Source organism: Ascaphus truei, chromosome 9 (genome assembly GCF_040206685.1).
Source record: "Ascaphus truei isolate aAscTru1 chromosome 9, aAscTru1.hap1, whole genome shotgun sequence".
NCBI classification, from domain to species: domain Eukaryota; kingdom Metazoa; phylum Chordata; class Amphibia; order Anura; family Ascaphidae; genus Ascaphus; species Ascaphus truei.
The window spans coordinates 41,152,130-41,172,853 of NC_134491.1; the positions used below are offsets into that span (position 1 = coordinate 41,152,130).

The 20,724-nt window shown below is 43.1% G+C and overlaps 1 protein-coding gene across 3 annotated transcripts in view; it reads left to right on the forward strand.

Annotated features, from left to right (window-relative positions):
- SYNE3 (spectrin repeat containing nuclear envelope family member 3) overlaps nucleotides 1-20,724 on the forward strand; it is a 79,693-nt gene that overhangs the window by 36,269 nt on the left and 22,700 nt on the right. For all 3 annotated transcript variants that reach the window (XM_075614436.1, XM_075614438.1, XM_075614437.1), the window contains exons 5-11: nucleotides 2,333-2,488; nucleotides 9,738-10,082; nucleotides 10,738-10,874; nucleotides 12,510-12,687; nucleotides 14,243-14,425; nucleotides 14,973-15,116; nucleotides 15,837-15,971. In XM_075614436.1, the coding sequence (XP_075470551.1) occupies nucleotides 2,333-2,488; nucleotides 9,738-10,082; nucleotides 10,738-10,874; nucleotides 12,510-12,687; nucleotides 14,243-14,425; nucleotides 14,973-15,116; nucleotides 15,837-15,971 (1,278 nt within the window). The remainder of the gene's footprint in view (nucleotides 1-2,332; nucleotides 2,489-9,737; nucleotides 10,083-10,737; nucleotides 10,875-12,509; nucleotides 12,688-14,242; nucleotides 14,426-14,972; nucleotides 15,117-15,836; nucleotides 15,972-20,724) is intronic.

Genomic DNA, 20,724 nt, shown 5'->3' on the forward strand with positions numbered 1-20,724 from the left:
CACACCCCTTGGCCTGGCAGTGATCCAGCCTTCTGTCTGTGCTGTTTGTACAGTACTGTGTCTATTTGAATTTGGTTTAGCCTGTGTATGACGGGCTCATGTTAATCCTCTCATAGTAATATGAAAAGCCGCAGACGTTCTCCTGCGTTATCTGATTTCCAGGTATAAGGGCGTTAACCCTTTGCTGCTAAAGGATGTTTCTCCCGGACCTAAACACAGTAATTAGTGAAACACAGAATATCATATGACCTTTCCTTCCAACGGGAAACTACTTTCCCATGCACAGTTACACCATTGTCTTCTTGGTCCCGTGAAAGACATCACAAACGCTGAAGAATTAAGGAATTGTACTGAAATCTATTCCAAAGTCATTTTCCTGCAGAGATTGAGTGGAAATCCGTTGCCTGCTGCTCAATACCGGCTTTCCTTACACAGCCTCCCCCCCCCCCCCCCCCGTTACACAGCACCCCCCCCCCCCCCGTCCTGTCTGTCAGGGATCTAATAATCCACCTCAAATCTACCAGCTCACTTCTCTCAATGCAGAAAATGTTGTGTTTGCAGACCCCCAAGAAGTCTCTCTCTTTCTCTCTCTGTATCTCTGTATCTCTGTATCTCTCTCTCTCTCTCTGTATCTCTCTCTCTCTCTCTCTCTCTCTGTATCTCACTCTCTCGTCTCTCTCTGTAACTCTCTCTCGTCTCTCTCTCTCTCTCTCTCTCTCGTCTCTCTCTCTCTCTCTCTGTATCTCTCTCTCTCTCTGTCTGTCTTCGTTTTGTTCACACAATATTGTGTGTGTGTATATATATACAGGCATACCCCGCATTAACGTACGCAATGGGACCGGAGCATGTATGTAAAGTGAAAATGTACTTAAAGTGAAGCACTCCCTTTTTCCCACTTTTGATGCATGTACTGTACTGCAATTGTCATATACGTGCATAACTGATGTAAATAACGCATGTGTAACAGGCTCTATAGTCTCCCCCCTTACACACAGCTTCGGTACAGGTAGGGAGCCGGGATTGCTGTTCAGGACGTGCTGACAGGCGCATGCGTTAGCTGCTGTTTGCCTATTGAGCGAAATGTACTTACTCGCGAGTGTACTTAAAGTGAGTGTCCTTAAAGCGGGGTATGCCTGTATTTACTGTTTTATAAATAATCTCCGAATTGAGATTCAGAATGTTTATTTTCTTAATGCAACAATCCTACCTACCTGGGACATTTTTGTTTTATTGTTATTTATTTTACATAACTGTTACACGGATCCTCAGATACCTACCTGTGCTATTTGCGGTGTCAGGGACCCCCCTCCCCAGGTTCTTTAGATACTTACCTGTGCCGTTTCCTATTGGTTGACGCAGACGGCCAGGTTGTTTTCTCGCAGCACTTTCCGGGGTAATTTCCCGGAGAAGCAGGGTCCCCGGAGCTGGTCACTTTCTCTCTGGTGTCGCAGTACAAAAAAAGGGATTTTCCTTTTCTGAGAGATGCTGCGTTAGAGCGCGATTCCTTTATTAGAGCGCAATGCCTTTATTAGAGCGTGATGCCTTTATTAGAGCGTGATTCCTTTATTAGAGTGCGATGCCTTTATTAGAGAGCGATTCCTTTATTAGAGCGCGATGCCTTTATTAGAGCGTGATGCCTTTATTAGAGCGTGATTCCTTTATTAGAGTGCGATGCCTTTATTAGAGCGTGATGCCTTTATTAGAGCGTGATTCCTTTATTAGAGTGCGATGCCTTTATTAGAGAGCGATTCCTTTATTAGAGCGCGATGCCTTTATTAGAGCGCGATGCCTTTATTAGAGCGCGATGCCTTTATTAGAGCGCGATGCCTTTATTAGTGAGATGCCTTTATTAGAGCGCGATGCCTTTATTAGAGCGATGCCTTTATTAGAGCGAGATACCTTTATTAGAGCGATGCCTTTATTAGAGCGCGATGCCTTTATTAGAGCGCAATGCCTTTATTAGAGCGCGATGCCTTTATTAGAGCGCAATGCCTTTATTAGAGCGCAATGCCTTTATTAGAGCGATGCCTTTATTAGAGCGAGATACCTTTATTAGAGCGATGCCTTTATTAGAGCGCGATGCCTTTATTAGAGCGCGATGCCTTTATTAGAGCGATGCCTTTATTAGAGCGAGATGCCTTTATTAGAGCGATATGCCTTTATTAGAGCGAGATGCCTTTATTAGAGCGAGATGCCTTTATTAGAGCGCGATGCCTTTATTAGAGAGAGATGCCTTTATTAGAGCGAGATGCCTTTATTAGAGCGAGATGCCTTTATTAGAGAGCGATGCCTTTATTAGACCGTGTTTCCTACTGAAGAGTTATTGTTTCAGGAGAGAGCGGCGCTTCTTGGGGAGATAATGAAGGAACATGAGGCCTATGAGGAGGACGTCAATGAATTCCGATCTTGGCTGAACGGGGTGATAGAAAAGCTGAAGGGATGCGTTGGAGGAGCTGAATGTACAGAGCACCGTCTCAGCATACTGCAGGTGTGTATACTGCAGGGTCAGGCGGACACGGGGGCAGTGGCACCCCCACACCGCCTCCGCATACTGCAGGTGTGTATACTGCAGGGTCAGGCGGACACGGGGGCAGTGGCACCCCCACACCGCCTCCGCATACTGCAGGTGTGTAAACTGCAGGGTCAGGCGGACACAGGGGCAGTGGCACCCCCACACCGCCTCCACATACTGCAGGTGTGTATACTGCAGGGTCAGGCGGACACGGGGGCAGTGGCACCCCCACACTGTGTCAGCATGGACTCTCTGCAGCCAGTACAGACATATTTGCAATGTCTGGCAGGTAAGTTCTTTTAGTGGCTAATTCCAGCGGTTACATAAAAGATGTCTGACCCTGTGCATTGTTTTGTACTTTATTCCATTTTATTTTACTCTCTTTTTGCCAGAAAAAAGATGGCAGCTATTTCCTCCATTAGAAAGCACTTAGTTATTCTTATGATTTCTAAAGAGGTTTGAATATTTTGGGGGGTTTCGGGTTTGTTTCTTTGGTGGAACAGTCCGTCTCTGCAACGTGTTATCGGCACCTCTGGCAATGATAAGGTTAAATGTGACAGAGTGATGGTGCAGAAAAGGCCCTAAACACTGTTAGTGCTCACTAAATATTAAGTGATAAATAACAAATCCAATCTTAAGAGTGAAAGTGATTCAAGTGAAAAGGAATATAAAATAATGCCAAATGGCGTAGTGAATTAGATTGAATGCTGCAACTCCCGGCTCGGACCCTCTGGTGTGTGGGGGGGGGGGGGGGGTCTTCACTGGTCCCCAGAAGGTAGGAACGTTTTTCTTGCAGCCCAGGGGGAACATGTGGAAAAACAACAGAAAACCTCAATCTAAGTGCAGAGGAAACACTTTGAGTGAATATTTTCTCAAGGAGTCTTGGCTCATATGTGCAGCCTACTCACAAGATGTAAGTGGTATGCGGGCAACAATTGGTATCTTTAGTAATATGGTCTCCTGTGTCCGGGCGTTGATACACTCCACCCCAGGTATTCAGTGTGGTGGTTAGATGTAAAGACAAAAGGACATATCCATGGTGCAGATCAATCGTATAAAGGTAGGTATTTTATATACGTAATAAAAATGCGCACTTACAATAAAATAAAATTAAAACAGCATATATCACATAATCGTGACGGAAGTGAGGATGTGATACCGCCGTGGCTCCGCCCACCGCCCCCGTTCTGTGCGTTTTTACTGCTCTCCCGCATACAGCTGACTGCTGCCTGGTCACACGCTGCACTGACTGCAGCTCGATTCCCCTGCGCTCTCCAGAGCGTTGCGTCACTTCCGGTGAGGCTTCTATGGTCGGCAGTCACTCTGCACCACTCCCCTCTTCCTCTGGGCAGTACTCCTACGCGTTTCACCACTAAGAGTGTATGGCTTCGTCAGGAGTATATAAAATACCTACCTTTATACCATTGATCTGCACCATGGATATGTCCTTTTGTCTTTACATCTAACCACCACACTGAATACCTGGGGTGGAGTATCAACGCCCGGACACAGGAGACCATATTACTAAAGATACCAATTGTTGCCCGCATACCACTTACATCTTGTGAGTAGGCTGCACATATGAGCCAAGACTCCTTGAGAAAATATTCACTCAAAGTGTTTCCTCTGCACTTAGATTGCTGTTTTCTGTTGTTTTTTCCACATGCTCCCCCTGGGCTGCAAGAAAAATGATAAGGTTAAATACAGGTGTCCCTAAAGTGACAGTGCTGTAGAAGTGAATGATACTGTGTGCGAGGGATTCATCTGTCGTGTGACCTCAGTGATTGTGCATAATAATAATAATAATAAGAAGAAGAAGAAGACTGATCAGTGCCTGAATACAAAGTGTCAGAGTCACTGCTTTGCCACGTGCTCCCAGCACAGTGTGTGACTGGTACATGGGCACAGCTTCTCGAGATGAGCATTGGCGTGACGGATAGCCCTGGACGTGCCCTGCCAACGCCTCACTGGAGATTATCCAGAATGGTGACACATTAGGTGGCGTATATAACTCCCGCCCTCGGTGATCACACAATGCATGTTTGGTGACATTCCTGACACGTGTGATCAGCTTCCTGTGACTTCGGACACTGTACATGAAACCTCTTCCGTGGCAGAGGAACTCGCAATCTATCACTGCATGGTAATAATGCGTTACCGGTTTCAGCAAAGTGTTGTGGGTGTAAGAGGGTAACTTTTTACTGGTGATTTTGCAAAAGAGTAGATGATCTCCTACAATGAGTACATAGATTGTAAGCTCTCCGGGGCAGGGATTGGCTGATTTTGTTTGTTGCATGTATTGTAATTTAGTTCCCTGTATTATATTGTCTCTTAGTGCGGATGATACTGTGGGCGCTATATAAATAAAGATATACATGCATACAGTCCATATTGAATATGTTCATGAGCTGTATATACTGGTCCTACTTCCAAATAAATAACTTTCCCACCATTTGGGCACAATTCTAACCTAAACCCTCCTTACTAAGAAGGGCGACATTGCACGGCACTGTACGGTTATAGCAATGATTGGGTAGTACGCTTACTTATGGATTAGCACTGCTTTGTAAATATGAGCAAAATGAGGTAATGACTCATGTAGTAGCTCAAATCACCATAGAATGTGCACGTTACCCCAGTATATTTTTAGGATTACAGCAGAATGTGCATGTTACCCCAGTATATTTTTAGGATTACAGCAGAATGTGCATGTTACCCCAGTATATTTTTTAGGATTACAGCAGAATGTGCATGTTACCCCAGTATATTTTTAGGATTACAGCAGAATGTGCACGTTACCCCAGTATATTCTTAGGATTAGAGCAGAATGTGCATGTTACCCCAGTATATTTTTAGGATTACAGCAGAATGTGCATGTTACCCCAGTATATTTTTAGGATTACAGCAGAATGTGCATGTTACCCCAGTATATTTTTTAGGATTACAGCAGAATGTGCATGTTACCCCAGTATATTTTTTAGGATTACAGCAGAATGTGCATGTTACCCCAGTATATTTTTTAGGATTACAGCAGAATGTGCATGTTACCCCAGTATATTTCTTAGGATTACAGCAGAATGTGCATGTTACCCCAGTATATTTTTTAGGATTACAGCAGAATGTGCATGTTACCCCAGTATATTTTTTAGGATTACAGCAGAATGTGCATGTTACCCCAGTATATTTTTAGGATTACAGCAGAATGTGCATGTTACCCCAGTATATTTTTTAGGATTACAGCAGAATGTGCATGTTACCCCAGTATATTTCTTAGGATTACAGCAGAATGTGCACGTTACCCCAGTATATTTTTAGGATTACAGCAGAATGTGCATGTTACCCCAGTATATGTCTTAGGATTACAGCAGAATGTGCATGTTACCCCAGTATATTTTTAGGATTACAGCAGAATGTGCATGTTACCCCAGTATATTTTTAGGATTACAGCAGAATGTGCATGTTACCCCAGTATATTTCTTAGGATTACAGCAGAATGTGCACGTTACCCCAGTATATTCTTAGGATTACAGCAGAATGTGCATGTTACCCCAGTATATTTCTTAGGATTACAGCAGAATGTGCACGTTACCCCAGTATATTTTTAGGATTACAGCAGAATGTGCATGTTACCCCAGTATATTTTTTAGGATTACAGCAGAATGTGCATGTTACCCCAGTATATTTTTTAGGATTACAGCAGAATGTGCATGTTACCCCAGTATATTTTTTAGGATTACAGCAGAATGTGCACGTTACCCCAGTATATTTTTTAGGATTACAGCAGAATGTGCACGTTACCCCAGTATATTTCTTAGGATTACAGCAGAATGTGCACGTTACCCCAGTATATTTTTAGGATTACAGCAGAATGTGCATGTTACCCCAGTATATTTCTTAGGATTACAGCAGAATGTGCACGTTACCCCAGTATATTTTTAGGATTACAGCAGAATGTGCATGTTACCCCAGTATATTTCTTAGGATTACAGCAGAATGTGCACGTTACCCCAGTATATTTTTAGGATTACAGCAGAATGTGCATGTTACCCCAGTATATTTCTTAGGATTACAGCAGAATGTGCACGTTACCCCAGTATATTCTTAGGATTACAGCAGAATGTGCATGTTACCCCAGTATATTTCTTAGGATTACAGCAGAATGTGCATGTTACCCCAGTATATTTTTTAGGATTACAGCAAAATGTGCATGTTACCCCAGTATATTCTAAGGATTACAGCAGAATGTGCACGTTACCCCAGTATATTTTTTAGGATTACAGCAGAATGTGCACGTTACCCCAGTATATTTTTAGGATTACAGCAGAATGTGCATGTTACCCCAGTATATTTCTTAGGATTAAAGCAGAATGTGCATGTTACCCCAGTATATTCTAAGGATTACAGCAGAATGTGCACGTTACCCCAGTATATTTTTTAGGATTACAGCAGAATGTGCACGTTACCCCAGTATATTTTTAGGATTACAGCAGAATGTGCATGTTACCCCAGTATATTTTTAGGATTACAGCAGAATGTGCATGTTACCCCAGTATATTTTTAGGATTACAGCAGAATGTGCATGTTACCCCAGTATATTTTTAGGATACAGCAGAATGTGCATGTTACCCCAGTATATTTTTAGGATTACAGCAGAATGTGCATGTTACCCCAGTATATTTTTAGGATTACAGCAGAATGTGCATGTTACCCCAGTATATTTTTTAGGATTACAGCAGAATGTGCATGTTACCCCAGTATATTTTTTAGGATTACAGCAGAATGTGCATGTTACCCCAGTATATTTCTTAGGATTACAGCAGAATGTGCACGTTACCCCAGTATATTTTTAGGATTACAGCAGAATGTGCATGTTACCCCAGTATATTTCTTACGATTACAGCAGAATGTGCATGTTACCCCAGTATATTTTTTAGGATTACAGCAGAATGTGCATGTTACCCCAGTATATTTTTTAGGATTACAGCAGAATGTGCACGTTACCCAAGTATATTTTTAGGATTACAGCAGAATGTGCACGTTACCCCAGTATATTTTTAGGATTACAGCAGAATGTGCATGTTACCCCAGTATATTTTTTAGGATTACAGCAGAATGTGCACGTTACCCCAGTATATTTTTAGGATTACAGCAGAATGTGCATGTTACCCCAGTATATTTTTAGGATTACAGCAGAATGTGCATGTTACCCCAGTATATTCTAAGGATTACAGCAGAATGTGCACGTTACCCCAGTATATTTTTTAGGATTACAGCAGAATGTGCATGTTACCCCAGTATATTTTTTAGGATTACAGCAGAATGTGCATGTTACCCCAGTATATTTTTTAGGATTACAGCAGAATGTGCACGTTACCCAAGTATATTTTTAGGATTACAGCAGAATGTGCACGTTACCCCAGTATATTTTTAGGATTACAGCAGAATGTGCATGTTACCCCAGTATATTTTTAGGATTACAGCAGAATGTGCATGTTACCCCAGTATATTTTTAGGATTACAGCAGAATGTGCATGTTACCCCAGTATATTTTTAGGATTACAGCAGAATATGCATGTTACCCCAGTATATTTTTAGGATTACAGCAGAATGTGCATGTTACCCCAGTATATTTTTAGGATTACAGCAGAATGTGCATGTTACCCCAGTATATTTTTAGGATTACAGCAGAATGTGCATGTTACCCCAGTATATTTTTAGGATTACAGCAGAATATGCATGTTACCCCAGTATATTTTTAGGATTACAGCAGAATGTGCATGTTACCCCAGTATATTTTTAGGATTACAGCAGAATGTGCATGTTACCCCAGTATATTTTTAGGATTACAGCAGAATGTGCATGTTACCCCAGTATATTTTTAGGATTACAGCAGAATGTGCATGTTACCCCAGTATATTTTTAGGATTACAGCAGAATGTGCACGTTACCCAAGTATATTTTTAGGATTACAGCAGAATGTGCATGTTACCCCAGTATATTCTAAGGATTACAGCAGAATGTGCACGTTACCCCAGTATATTTTTTAGGATTACAGCAGAATGTGCACGTTACCCCAGTATATTTTTAGGATTACAGCAGAATGTGCATGTTACCCCAGTATATTTTTAGGATTACAGCAGAATATGCATGTTACCCCAGTATATTTTTAGGATTACAGCAGAATGTGCATGTTACCCCAGTATATTTTTAGGATTACAGCAGAATGTGCATGTTACCCCAGTATATTTTTAGGATTACAGCAGAATGTGCATGTTACCCCAGTATATTTTTAGGATTACAGCAGAATGTGCATGTTACCCCAGTATATTTTTAGGATTACAGCAGAATGTGCATGTTACCCCAGTATATTTTTAGGATTACAGCAGAATGTGCATGTTACCCCAGTATATTTTTTAGGATTACAGCAGAATGTGCACGTTACCCCAGTATATTTTTTAGGATTACAGCAGAATGTGCACGTTACCCCAGTATATTTTTAGGATTACAGCAGAATGTGCATGTTACCCCAGTATATTTTTTAGGATTACAGCAGAATGTGCACGTTACCCCAGTATATTTTTAGGATTACAGCAGAATGTGCATGTTACCCCAGTATATTTTTTAGGATTACAGCAGAATGTGCACGTTACCCCAGTATATTTTTAGGATTACAGCAGAATGTGCATGTTACCCCAGTATATTTCTTAGGATTACAGCAGAATGTGCACGTTACCCCAGTATATTTTTAGGATTACAGCAGAATGTGCACGTTACCCCAGTATATTCTTAGGATTACATCAGAATGTGCACGTTACCCCAGTATATTCTTAGGATTACAGCAGAATGTGCATGTTACCCCAGTATATTTTTTAGGATTACAGCAGAATGTGCATGTTACCCCAGTATATTTTTTAGGATTACAGCAGAATGTGCATGTTACCCCAGTATATTTTTAGGATTACAGCAGAATGTGCACGTTACCCCAGTATATTTTTAGGATTACAGCAGAATGTGCATGTTACCCCAGTATATTTTTTAGGATTACAGCAGAATGTGTTGGTGAATCACATACAATAAGCAAAATGTGTATAGACTGTCTGTGATTTCCATATATTGGGGGTTTGTGCTTTATATGTGTGCCTGGAAACGGTCATCTACAAGGCAAAAAAACCCCATTCATGGTGGATCAGCGAGCTCATTTTCTGCTACTTCTATTCTATTTTAGGAAATCAATAAAGACATCCAAAGTGGTGAGAAGCAGTTAGAAGTCCTTGAAGATAAGTCAGCGACGGTCCTAGTGAACACGTCTCCTCTGGGAGCTGAGAAGATCTGCAAAGAGCTGGAGGAGCTGCACAGAGCACTGGCAGAACTGAAACTCATGAATAATGAGGAAGAGGAGGGTCTTCTCAAGACACACAACTCAGAGAGTGCCTTCCTAATGCTGGCTAGGCAACTGGAGGCCAACATAAATGAGTTTAGAAAAGCCATCCAGAGACTAGAGGGAAGCCTGGAGTCAGGGGAGCGGGTGAAAAGCGAGGATGAGCTTATAGCACTGTGGAGAACATTACATGTAAGCTTCCTGCACTCTCCATCTTACTGCACGGTATACTTTATACTAACTGAGGTTGTGTGTGTTACCTATTATGTACGGAGGCTGGTTAACTGGTGCAAATGGATGTCTGGCCATAAAAATAGTCAGAAAATGAATATTCCAAGGAATGGTGCATGGTGTAATGGATAAGGCGATTGTCCTGATTACACAACATTGCGGGTTTGACTCCATCTTCGGTCACTTGCACTCACTGTATGATCCTTGACAGATGAGTTTATGTCCATGTGCCTCAGTTTACCCATCAGTAACTGGGTAACGATATCCCTGGCACCTGTGGGGACTGCCCTGCTGGTTAGATCAGAGGCTCAGAAATGTGCTGCAGGATTCCACCGGAAGGAACGCTACTGACCTGGAAACATAAAGAGCTTTGGAACCGGGGGTCGGCAGTATATAAATAGAAGATATGATGTGTATTATAATCCGGTTTCTGCTCTGTATCTGCCTATCACTTGTATTTTTAGATTAGACAGAGCTTGTATATTCTACAACACCTTCCTGAGCCCCCTTTTGGGGGAAGGGGGAGGTCAGAGGGCAGTTTTGCTGCTATAAGGAGCACTTGGGTAAAGCTTTTCTAACTGACTGACAGTAAATATCTCCATTATTCCATGTCAAGGCCACAAAGTCAGCTCTGGCAGGAGAAGAGGCCAAGGCGGAGAGAGTCAAGATTCAGCTCAAAGACCTGTTCAAGTTCTCCAAGGATGTCCAGCCTCTCTCTGATAGTGTCATAGCCGCAATGCGTGAATACCAGAGGTAATCGTCAGTGTAACAAACCCTATCAGGAAAGGGATATTACTGGGTAACTTATTCTCTGACAGGACATAAGTGCAACAATGCGCTGACTAGAAGTAGGCGTTAATGTAACAATGGTATAATTCATTAAAAAAACAATGACGAGCGGCCACTTGTTACATAATATCGCCAGCATGTAGCAATAGCAATGTGAGAAACAAGTGACATTGTTGCCCGTTTTTCAGATTTTATAGGATGATTTATGAGCCATATCATCAGCATAGAGCTGGTTTGTACATTGTGTCACAACATGTAATAACAGTGTTTATATCTCCGTGCTTTTATTAGAACAGGCCTGGAATAATTCCCAGTGACACAATGACAGGGCTGTATTGGTGTATATTTCCATTGTTTGAAGTCATGTTGTTATTTTGCCATTTTTTATTTATTGTTTACTAATTTCCTTTGCTTTTCATAGTATCATCCTGATCATATTACTGCAAAGTATTCCTTTATTGAATGTTATAATATGTTCTAATACAGACTTGTGGAAACGACTGCTGTTTTTTATTTTCTAGTAACCGTTTTTGAACACCGTTCCCATTGCTGGAACTTTAGAGTAGCTGCAACATTCTTGCAAATGAATCCCTACTTATCCCGTAAGAAAGGGGTCCCCAACCTTTTGTCACTTGTGAGCAACTTGTAAAATTCAAAATGTACAAGGAGCCACATCAATAATATAGAAGTCCAACGCGTGAAAGTACTTACCCTGCAGTGGGTGCGACCTACAGGCACGCTTCTCGAACACACAGACCCTTCCTTCTTAATCACACAGACCCCCCTTTTAATCACACAAACCCCCCTCTCGAACACACAGACCCTTCCTTCTTGACCACACAAACCCCCCTCTTAATCACACAGACGCCCCTCTAAATCACACAGACCCCCCTCTTAATCACACAGACCCCCCTCTTAATCACACAGACCCCCCTCTTAATCACACAGGCCCCCCTCTTAATCACACAGACCCCCCTCTTAATCACACAGACCCCCCTCTTAATCACACAGACCCCCCTCTTAATCACACAGACCCCCCTCTTAATCACACAGACCCCCCTCTTAATCACACAGACCCCCCTCTTAATCACACAGACCCCCCTCTTAATCACACAAACCCCCCTCTTAATCACACAGACCCCCCTCTTAATCACACAATCCCCCCTCTTAATCACACAGACCCCCCTCTTAATCACACAGACCCCCCTCTTGGCTACACAGATGTCCCATTGCATAGAGAGCTCTCGGCCCATAAAGATCCGTGTCTGACTCTGATGCAGGAACCCAGCCAGGACGGAGCAATTTGTGCCTGCTAGTATCTTTATCCAATTTGGCCGACCCTGGGCAGAATATTTGGTCTCTGAGCCGCATGTTTAGTAAGGCGCCAAAGCGCACCGTGTGTGCCGGAAGCGTCGGTGATATAACTGTCACTCCCACACCCCATTTATTTGTTAATGTACTGATTGGAATTAGGCTATGAGAAAAGAAATGCTTAAGATGGCAGAGAAGATGCTGCAAACTGCAGCTCTATTATATGTTGCAAAGTAGGACAATATATCATCGTGAATTTCTCACTCTGCGCTCACTGTTCTTCTTCAGGGCTAAAAGCAAAGCCTTCAAGCTGAGCACTGAGACCGAATCAGCGCTGCGGCAGCATTTCCAAAACCCAGGGCGAGAATTCCAGCACTGGAAGCCCATAGCAGAGAGAGTCCTGGATGCCACAGCCACTCACACGGGCGACGTCGCCCTGAGCAAGGACTTCCGAGCACAGATTGAGGTAGTAATGCTGCTGCTGCTGCTACACAAAGCCATCGGTTCCCACCCGTTTTCACTGGCCGTGTCCCTCTCACCCCCCAGTCACTGGCCGTGTCCCTCTCACCCCCAGTCACTGGCCGTGTCCCTCTCACCCCCTAGTCACTGGCCGTGTCCCTCTCACCCCCCCAGTCACTGGCCGTGTCCCCCTCACCCCCCAGTCACTGGCCGTGTCCCTCTCTCCCCCCAGTCACTGGCCGTGTCCTTCTCACCCCCCAGTCACTGGCCGTGTCCCTCTCACCCCCCAGTCCCTGGCCGTGTCCCTCTCACCCCCCAGTCACTGGCCGTGTCCCTCTCACCCCCCAGTCACTGGCCGTGTCCCTCTCACCCCCCAGTCACTGGCCGTGTCCCTCTCACCCCCCAGTCACTGGCCGTGTCCCTCTCACCCCCCAGTCACTGGCCGTGTCCCTCTCACCCCCCAGTCACTGGCCGTGTCCCTCTCACCCCCCAGTCCCTGGCCGTGTCCCTCTCACCCCCCAGTCACTGGCCGTGTCCCCCTCACCCCCCAGTCACTGGCCGTGTCCCTCTCACCCCCCAGTCACTGGCCGTGTCCCCCTCACCCCCCAGTCACTGGCCATGTCCCTCTCACCCCCCAGTCACTGGCCGTGTCCCTCTCACCCCCCAGTCACTGGCCGTGTCCCTCTCACTCCCCAGTCACTGGCCGTGTCCCTCTCACCCCCCAGTCACTGGCCGTGTCCCTCTCACCCCCCAGTCACTGTCCGTGTCCCTCTCACCCCCCAGTCACTGGCCGTGTCCCCCTCACGCCTCAGTCACTGGCCGTGTCCCCCTCACCCCTCAGTCATTGGCCGTGTCCCCCTCACCCCTCAGTCATTGGCCGTGTCCCTCTCACCCCCCAGTCACTGGCCGTGTCCCTCTCACCCCCCAGTCACTGGCCGTGTCCCCCTCACCCCCCAGTCACTGGCTGTGTCCCCCTCACCCCCCAGTCACTGGCCGTGTCCCCCTCACCCCCCAGTCACTGGCCGTGTCCCCTTCACCCCCCAGTCACTGGCCGTGTCCCCCTCACCCCCCAGTCCCTGGCCGTGTCCCCCTCACCCCTCAGTCACTGGCCGTGTCCCCCTCACCCCCCAGTCACTGGCCGTGTCCCCCTCACCCCCCAGTCAGGGTGTTGAAGTACAATGTAAATAAGTGTCGGGATGTCTGGGTCCTGGGGGACTAAACTCATTTTCCAGGCATAGCGATCTCTGAAAGGGTTAATCTCGTTAAACTAGATCATAATGAAATGAAGCAAATCTGAGAAATGAGCCTGCAGTATTAATCACTATTATTTTGTTGGCCTAGAACTGCCCCCTCCCCCCCTATTTATCAGGTGGATTCCATTGCAGTACATGTGGCCGGAAATACACATCACTGTTCTGCTTTGTTCTTGACACCCGGGCAGAAGATAAGGCATCTCACTCACGGTCCCCGGGTGTCCCAGTTCGGAGGCGTCACGTTCCCCTCTCCGGTATCACACAGAAACCGGCAGGACAGCTGCAGACGTTTCTGTCTCTGTTTTTTAGACGCTCCTGGGAGAAAGCTGCAGCATCCGAGACGGGCTGGCGATGCTGCAGCACAAAAAGAATCATATAACCGGTGTGTATGGGGAAGAGGCAGCCGCGGCGCTACTCAAAGAGGCAGCAGCGTCTGCCAGGGAACGGGAAGCACTGCACGGCGGCCTGCTGCAGAGGAAAAACACGTTACAGGTCATTTACTGAACTACTCATTCTTCAGCAAATATTTTACATAAAGCAGAGGAAACCTCTGGGCATTTGTGACGCAATTAAAATGAAGCTGGGAGACATTTTCATGGAGAGAGTGGTGGATTTGTGGAGTAGCGTCCCAGCACTGGTGGTAACGGCTATACAATAAGGGAATTCAAACATGCGTGGGTTAAACACCAGGCTAAATGCTAAATCTGAAAGAAAGCCCGGGATCGGGTCTGAGGTTAAACGGCACATAGGAGAATGGGCTGGCTGGGCCGCGTGGTTCTGATCCACCATCACATTCTGTGTTTCTATATTTCGTAAAAAAAATAACCATTTGCTATTTCTGCACATTTTGCTGCTTTAGGTGTAATTATAAATAATAAATAATATCTCGGTTGCCTTTATTTGGTGTTCTGGGACTCTGTCCTCTTACCCTGATTTCTACAAAGAGAACGATGTTATGAGGGGGTCCGTAGCTTACAACTTCACACTGTCCCGTGTGCCTCCCCGATATGAACGTGTTCTGCATTATGTCCACGTGTAGAGTTTGGCTTCTCGGAGTAAAGACTTTGATGCGGCTTTCGAACAGTTGCAGCAGAAGGTGTCTGCCCTCAGCATCAAAGCAGCGTCCGAGAACAACCCGCAGCCGGATCTGGTCGGAAAAGAGACGCAGCTGCAGAGGCTACAGGTGGGTGCTGGTTACAGGTGGGTGCTGGTTACAGCTGGGTGCTGGTTACAGCTGGGTGCTGGTTACAGCTGGGTGCTGGTTACAGCTGGGTGCTGGTTACAGGTGGGTGCTGGTTACAGCTGGGTGCTGGTTACAGCTGGGTGCTGGTTACAAGTGAGTGCTGGCTACTGCTGGGTGCTGGCTACTGCTGGGTGCTGGCTACTGCTGGGTGCTGGCTACAGGTGTGTGCTGGTTACAGGTGGGTGCTGGTTACGGGTGGGTGCTGGTTACGGGTAGGTGCTGGTTATGGGTGGGTGCTGGTTACGGGTGGGTGCTGGTTACGGGTGGGTGCTGGTTACGGGTGGGTGCTGGTTACGGGTGGGTGCTGGTTACGGGTGGGTGCTGGTTACGGCTGGGTGCTGGTTACAGCTGGGTGCTGGTTACAGCTGGGTGCCGGTTACAGGTGGGTGCCGGTTACAGGTGGGTGCCGGTTACAGGTGGGTGCCGGTTACAGCTGGGTGCCGGTTACAGGTGGGTGCCGGTTACAGCTGGGTGCCGGTTACAGCTGGGTGCCGGTTACAGCTGGGTGCCGGTTGCAGGTGGGTGCTGGTGAATCTGCTGGATGACCAGTAATAATCTGCTTTAAGCACAGAAAATAAAGATAAAGGGACAGAAAGAGCAGCTGCAATCCATAGCAATACTGAGCAGCTCTCCACTATGTTCCCCATCTTTGCCTTACAGATGCTCCAGGAAGACGTTGTGAAACTGGAAACACACTTTGAAGAGTTAAATTCCATGGGCCAGTCTAACCCGACTAACGTGCATAAAGTGGGGCCGTTATCTTCAGAATACCGAACCCTAAAAAGGGCTCTAGAGGTAACAATGAATCTGAATCCCTCAGGCGTGCGCCCCACATTGTCTCCTAAAAAAGCCGTATGTATTCTATATTCTGGAAGATAAACATTTTATTTTTATTAACAGCACAGTACAAACGGTGATGAGGCTGCTTTTATATATATATATATATATATATATATATATATATATATATATATATATCTGTATATATATATCTGTATATATATATCTGTATTTATACCTAGATCTGTTTTTCACTAAAAACTTCTCTCTCTGATTTCTCCATTTCCCCCTTTCCTCTCTATGACTATCACCTCATCTCATTCTCTCGCTTCTCCCCTTCTCCATCTCCATGTACCCCTCGGTTCTGCAGAGACCTGCGCTCTATTGTATTGTATTGTATGTCTTCATTTATATAGCGCCATTAATGTACATAGCGCTTCACAGCAGTAATACACGTGGTAATCATATAAATAACAGATAATATAAATAACAGATAATATAAATAACAGATAATATAAATAACAGATAATATAAATAACAGGCCATGGGAATAAGTGCTGTAGAACGAGAACTGGCGCACAGTCAAAGAGCGGGTCCCAGGATGAATAAAAAAATGTCTTTATTAATCCATGCAACAAACGGAGGTGAGCGCCCTCCTACGCGTTTCGTGTACACTCCTCTTCCTAAATGTTACTTTTATGTCTGAAGCACTTCTTCCCATGATGTGTTATTTCTATTTCTTGTTATTTATATGATTGTCACGTGTATTACTGCTGTGAAGCGCTATGTACATTAATGGCGCTATATAAATAAAGACATACATACAGATAGATAGATAGATAGATAGATAGATAGATAGATAGATAGATAGATAGATAGATAGATAGATAGATAGACAGACACATACAACCAGGGGGGGAATTATTCTTGGACATGCGCAATAATATACACATTTATTCCCATGTAAAAATCGTTTCAAATCTCTGTTATTATTTATTAAATATTAGACAGACAGGTGTCCTACCGCTCAACCTAGTAATCACATAGAGAAGGAAAGTACTGAGGTGCAAACGGAATATACATAGACATTAAGCACGTGAATTAGTAAATGTTTTCCCAGGTTGGGAAACCGTGCAAGATTCCCATATATATGCACTCGCTCAGCTTAAATGTACAATACAGGATGTAGAGAACTGTACATCCTGTACTGTACATTTACAGTAAGCTGAGCGAGTGCATGTATGTACGGGAATCTTTTGTGATTTCCCAACCTGGGAAAACATTTATGTGCTTAATATTTTTCTAAATAATAATGATTACATTTTATTTGTTTTATAAAACATAAAAATGTGTTTTATTAGATTATCACAATGCTATAAAATGTACCACATGGTCTATGAAAAAAGGTACAGGAACCGCAGCCCCCCTGAAAAAACACATGGGAGGGGCGACACATTCCAAGTGCTACCTCCTGAATGGGTCCGGACAGGAGGTCAGAGTTTGTATGTGTGTGTGTGTAAGTGGGAGAGTGTGTGTGTGTGTGTGTGTGTGTGTGTGTGTGTGTGTGTGTGTGTGTGTGTGTGTGTGTGTGTGTGTGTGTGTGTGTGTGTGTGTGTGTGTGTGTGTGTGTGTGTGTGTGTGTAAGTGGTGTGTGTGTACATGGGAGAGTGTGTGTAAGTGGTGTGTGTGTGTGTGTGTGTGTGTGTGTGTGTGTGTGTGTGTGTGTGTGTGTGTGTGTGTGTGTGTGTGTGTGTGTGTGTGTGTGTGTGTGTGTGTGTGTGTGTGGAAGTGTGTGTAAGTGTGTGGAAGTGTGTGTGTGTGGAAGTGTGTGTGTGTGTGTGTGTGGAAGAGTGTGTGGAAGTGTGTGTGTGTAAGTGGAAGAGTGTGTGTAAGTGTGTGTGTGTAAGTGGAAGAGTGTGTGTAAGTGTGTGTGTGTAAGTGGAAGAGTGTGTGTAAGTGTGTGTGTGTGTAAGTGTGTGTGTGTAAGTGTGTGTGTGTAAGTGTGTGTGTGTGTGTGTAAGGCTGCGGCCACACTAGTGCTGAGCGTGCTGACCGCGTGGTGCTTGCCGATGTTAGTTTCAACAAGTGAAATTGTCCCGTCCCCACTCACGCGATCGGCGCACGTGTACGGGCGCTCACACACGCTTGGCGCGTGCATAAACAAAAAAAAAAGACTTTCTAGCGCGCTCAACTTACCCGCAACGCCCCCCCTGCGTGCTTGTGAAATAGGGGTGACGGGAGGGGTGAGAGAGACGGGAGGGGGGGAGATATGGGGGGACGAGAGACAGGGGGCGAGGGTTGGGGTTCCCCAGAATTTCAACATCGAATTCTGGAGTTCCCTAACAACAACAAAAAAAGTTGAAAACTACTGATCTAATATATACGGGTGTATGTGTGCATCACGCTATATAAATATATACACACCCACTTTTCCTGTATGACTAGCTTTCTGATCTAAATGTGAACGGCTATAAATAACATCCTACAGTACAGTATATTATATTAGAAAACAAACAGAAATAGAAGTGAATGTTTAGTACAGTACATAGCAGTCACACTGCTCCATCTAGTGGTGCGAGTCAGATCTACATGTGGAGAATAAAAGGACAAATCTTTTCAGAAGATTTATTTATTATTATTTTATGTAAAATTCAAAATGTACAGAGAGCCCCATCAATATTATTTATTTATTTATAAGATGTGTTACCAGGAAATAATACAGTGAGGTTTACCGCTTGTTTTTACGCATGTCCTGGGCACAGAGTTATGGTGACAGATACACGGTTACATTAAATGATATGGGGTTATACATTATATACAAGACATTGCATGCACAGTTACAGATAATATATATTCTAGGCATATGTAACAGTTACAGATAATATATATTATAGGCGTATGTAACAGTTACAGATAATATATATTATAGGCGTATGTAACAGTTACAGATAATATATATTATAGGCGTATGAAACAGTTACAGATAATATATATTATAGGCGTATGTAACAGTTACAGATAATATATATTATAGGCGTATGTAACAGTTACAGATAATATAAATTATAGGCGTATGTAACAGTTACAGATAATATATGTTATAGGCGTATGTAACAGTTATAGGCGTATGTAACAGTTACAGATAATATACATTATAGGCGTATGTAACAGTTACAGAGAATATAAATTATAGGCGTATGTAACAGTTACAGAGAATATATGTTATAGGCGTATGAAACAGTTACAGATAATATATGTTATAGGCGTATGTAACAGTTACAGATAATATATATTATAGGCGTATGTAACAGTTACAGATAATATATGTTATAGGCGTATGTAACAGTTACAGATAATATATGTTATAGGCGTATGTAACAGTTACAGATAATATATATTATAGGCGTATGAAACAGTTACAGATAATATATATTATAGGCGTATTTAGCAGTTACAGATAATATATATTATAGGCGTATGTAACAGTTACAGATAATATATGTTATAGGCGTATGAAACAGTTACAGATAATATATTATAGGCGTATGTAACAGTTACAGATAATATATGTTATAGGCGTATGTAACAGTTACAGATAATATATGTTATAGGCGTATGTAACATTTACAGATAATATATGTTATAGGCGTATGTAACAGTTACAGATAATATATGTTATAGGCGTATGTAACAGTTACAGATAATATATGTTATAGGCGTATGTAACAGTTACAGATAATATAAATTATAGGCGTATGTAACAGTTACAGATAATGTATGTTATAGGCGTATGTAACAGTTACAGATAATATATGTTATAGGCGTATGTAACAGTTACAGATAATGTATGTTATAGGCGTATGTAACAGTTACAGATAATATAAATTATAGGCGTATGTAACAGTTACAGATAATGTATGTTATAGGCGTATGTAACAGTTACAGATAATATATGTTATAGGCGTATGTAACAGTTACAGATAATGTATGTTATAGGCGTATGTAACAGTTACAGATAATATATATTATAGGCGTATGAAACAGTTACAGATAATATATATTATAGGCGTATGTAACACTTACAGATAATATATGTTATAGGCGTATGTAACAGTTACAGATAATATATATTATAGGCGTATGAAACAGTTACAGATAATATATATTATAGGCGTATTTAGCAGTTACAGATAATATATATTATAGGCGTATGTAACAGTTACAGATAATATATGTTATAGGCGTATGAAACAGTTACAGATAATATATTATAGGCGTATGTAACAGTTACAGATAATATATGTTATAGGCGTATGTAACAGTTACAGATAATATATGTTATAGGCGTATGTAACATTTACAGATAATATATGTTATAGGCGTATGTAACAGTTACAGATAATATATGTTATAGGCGTATGTAACAGTTACAGATAATATATGTTATAGGCGTATGTAACAGTTACAGATAATATAAATTATAGGCGTATGTAACAGTTACAGATAATGTATGTTATAGGCGTATGTAACAGTTACAGATAATATATGTTATAGGCGTATGTAACAGTTACAGATAATGTATGTTATAGGCGTACGTAACAGTTACAGATAATATATATTATAGGCGTATGAAACAGTTACAGATAATATATATTATAGGCGTATGTAACAGTTACAGATAATATATATTATCGGCGTATGAAACAGTTACAGATAATATATATTATAGGCGTATGTAACAGTTACAGATAATATATATTATAGGCGT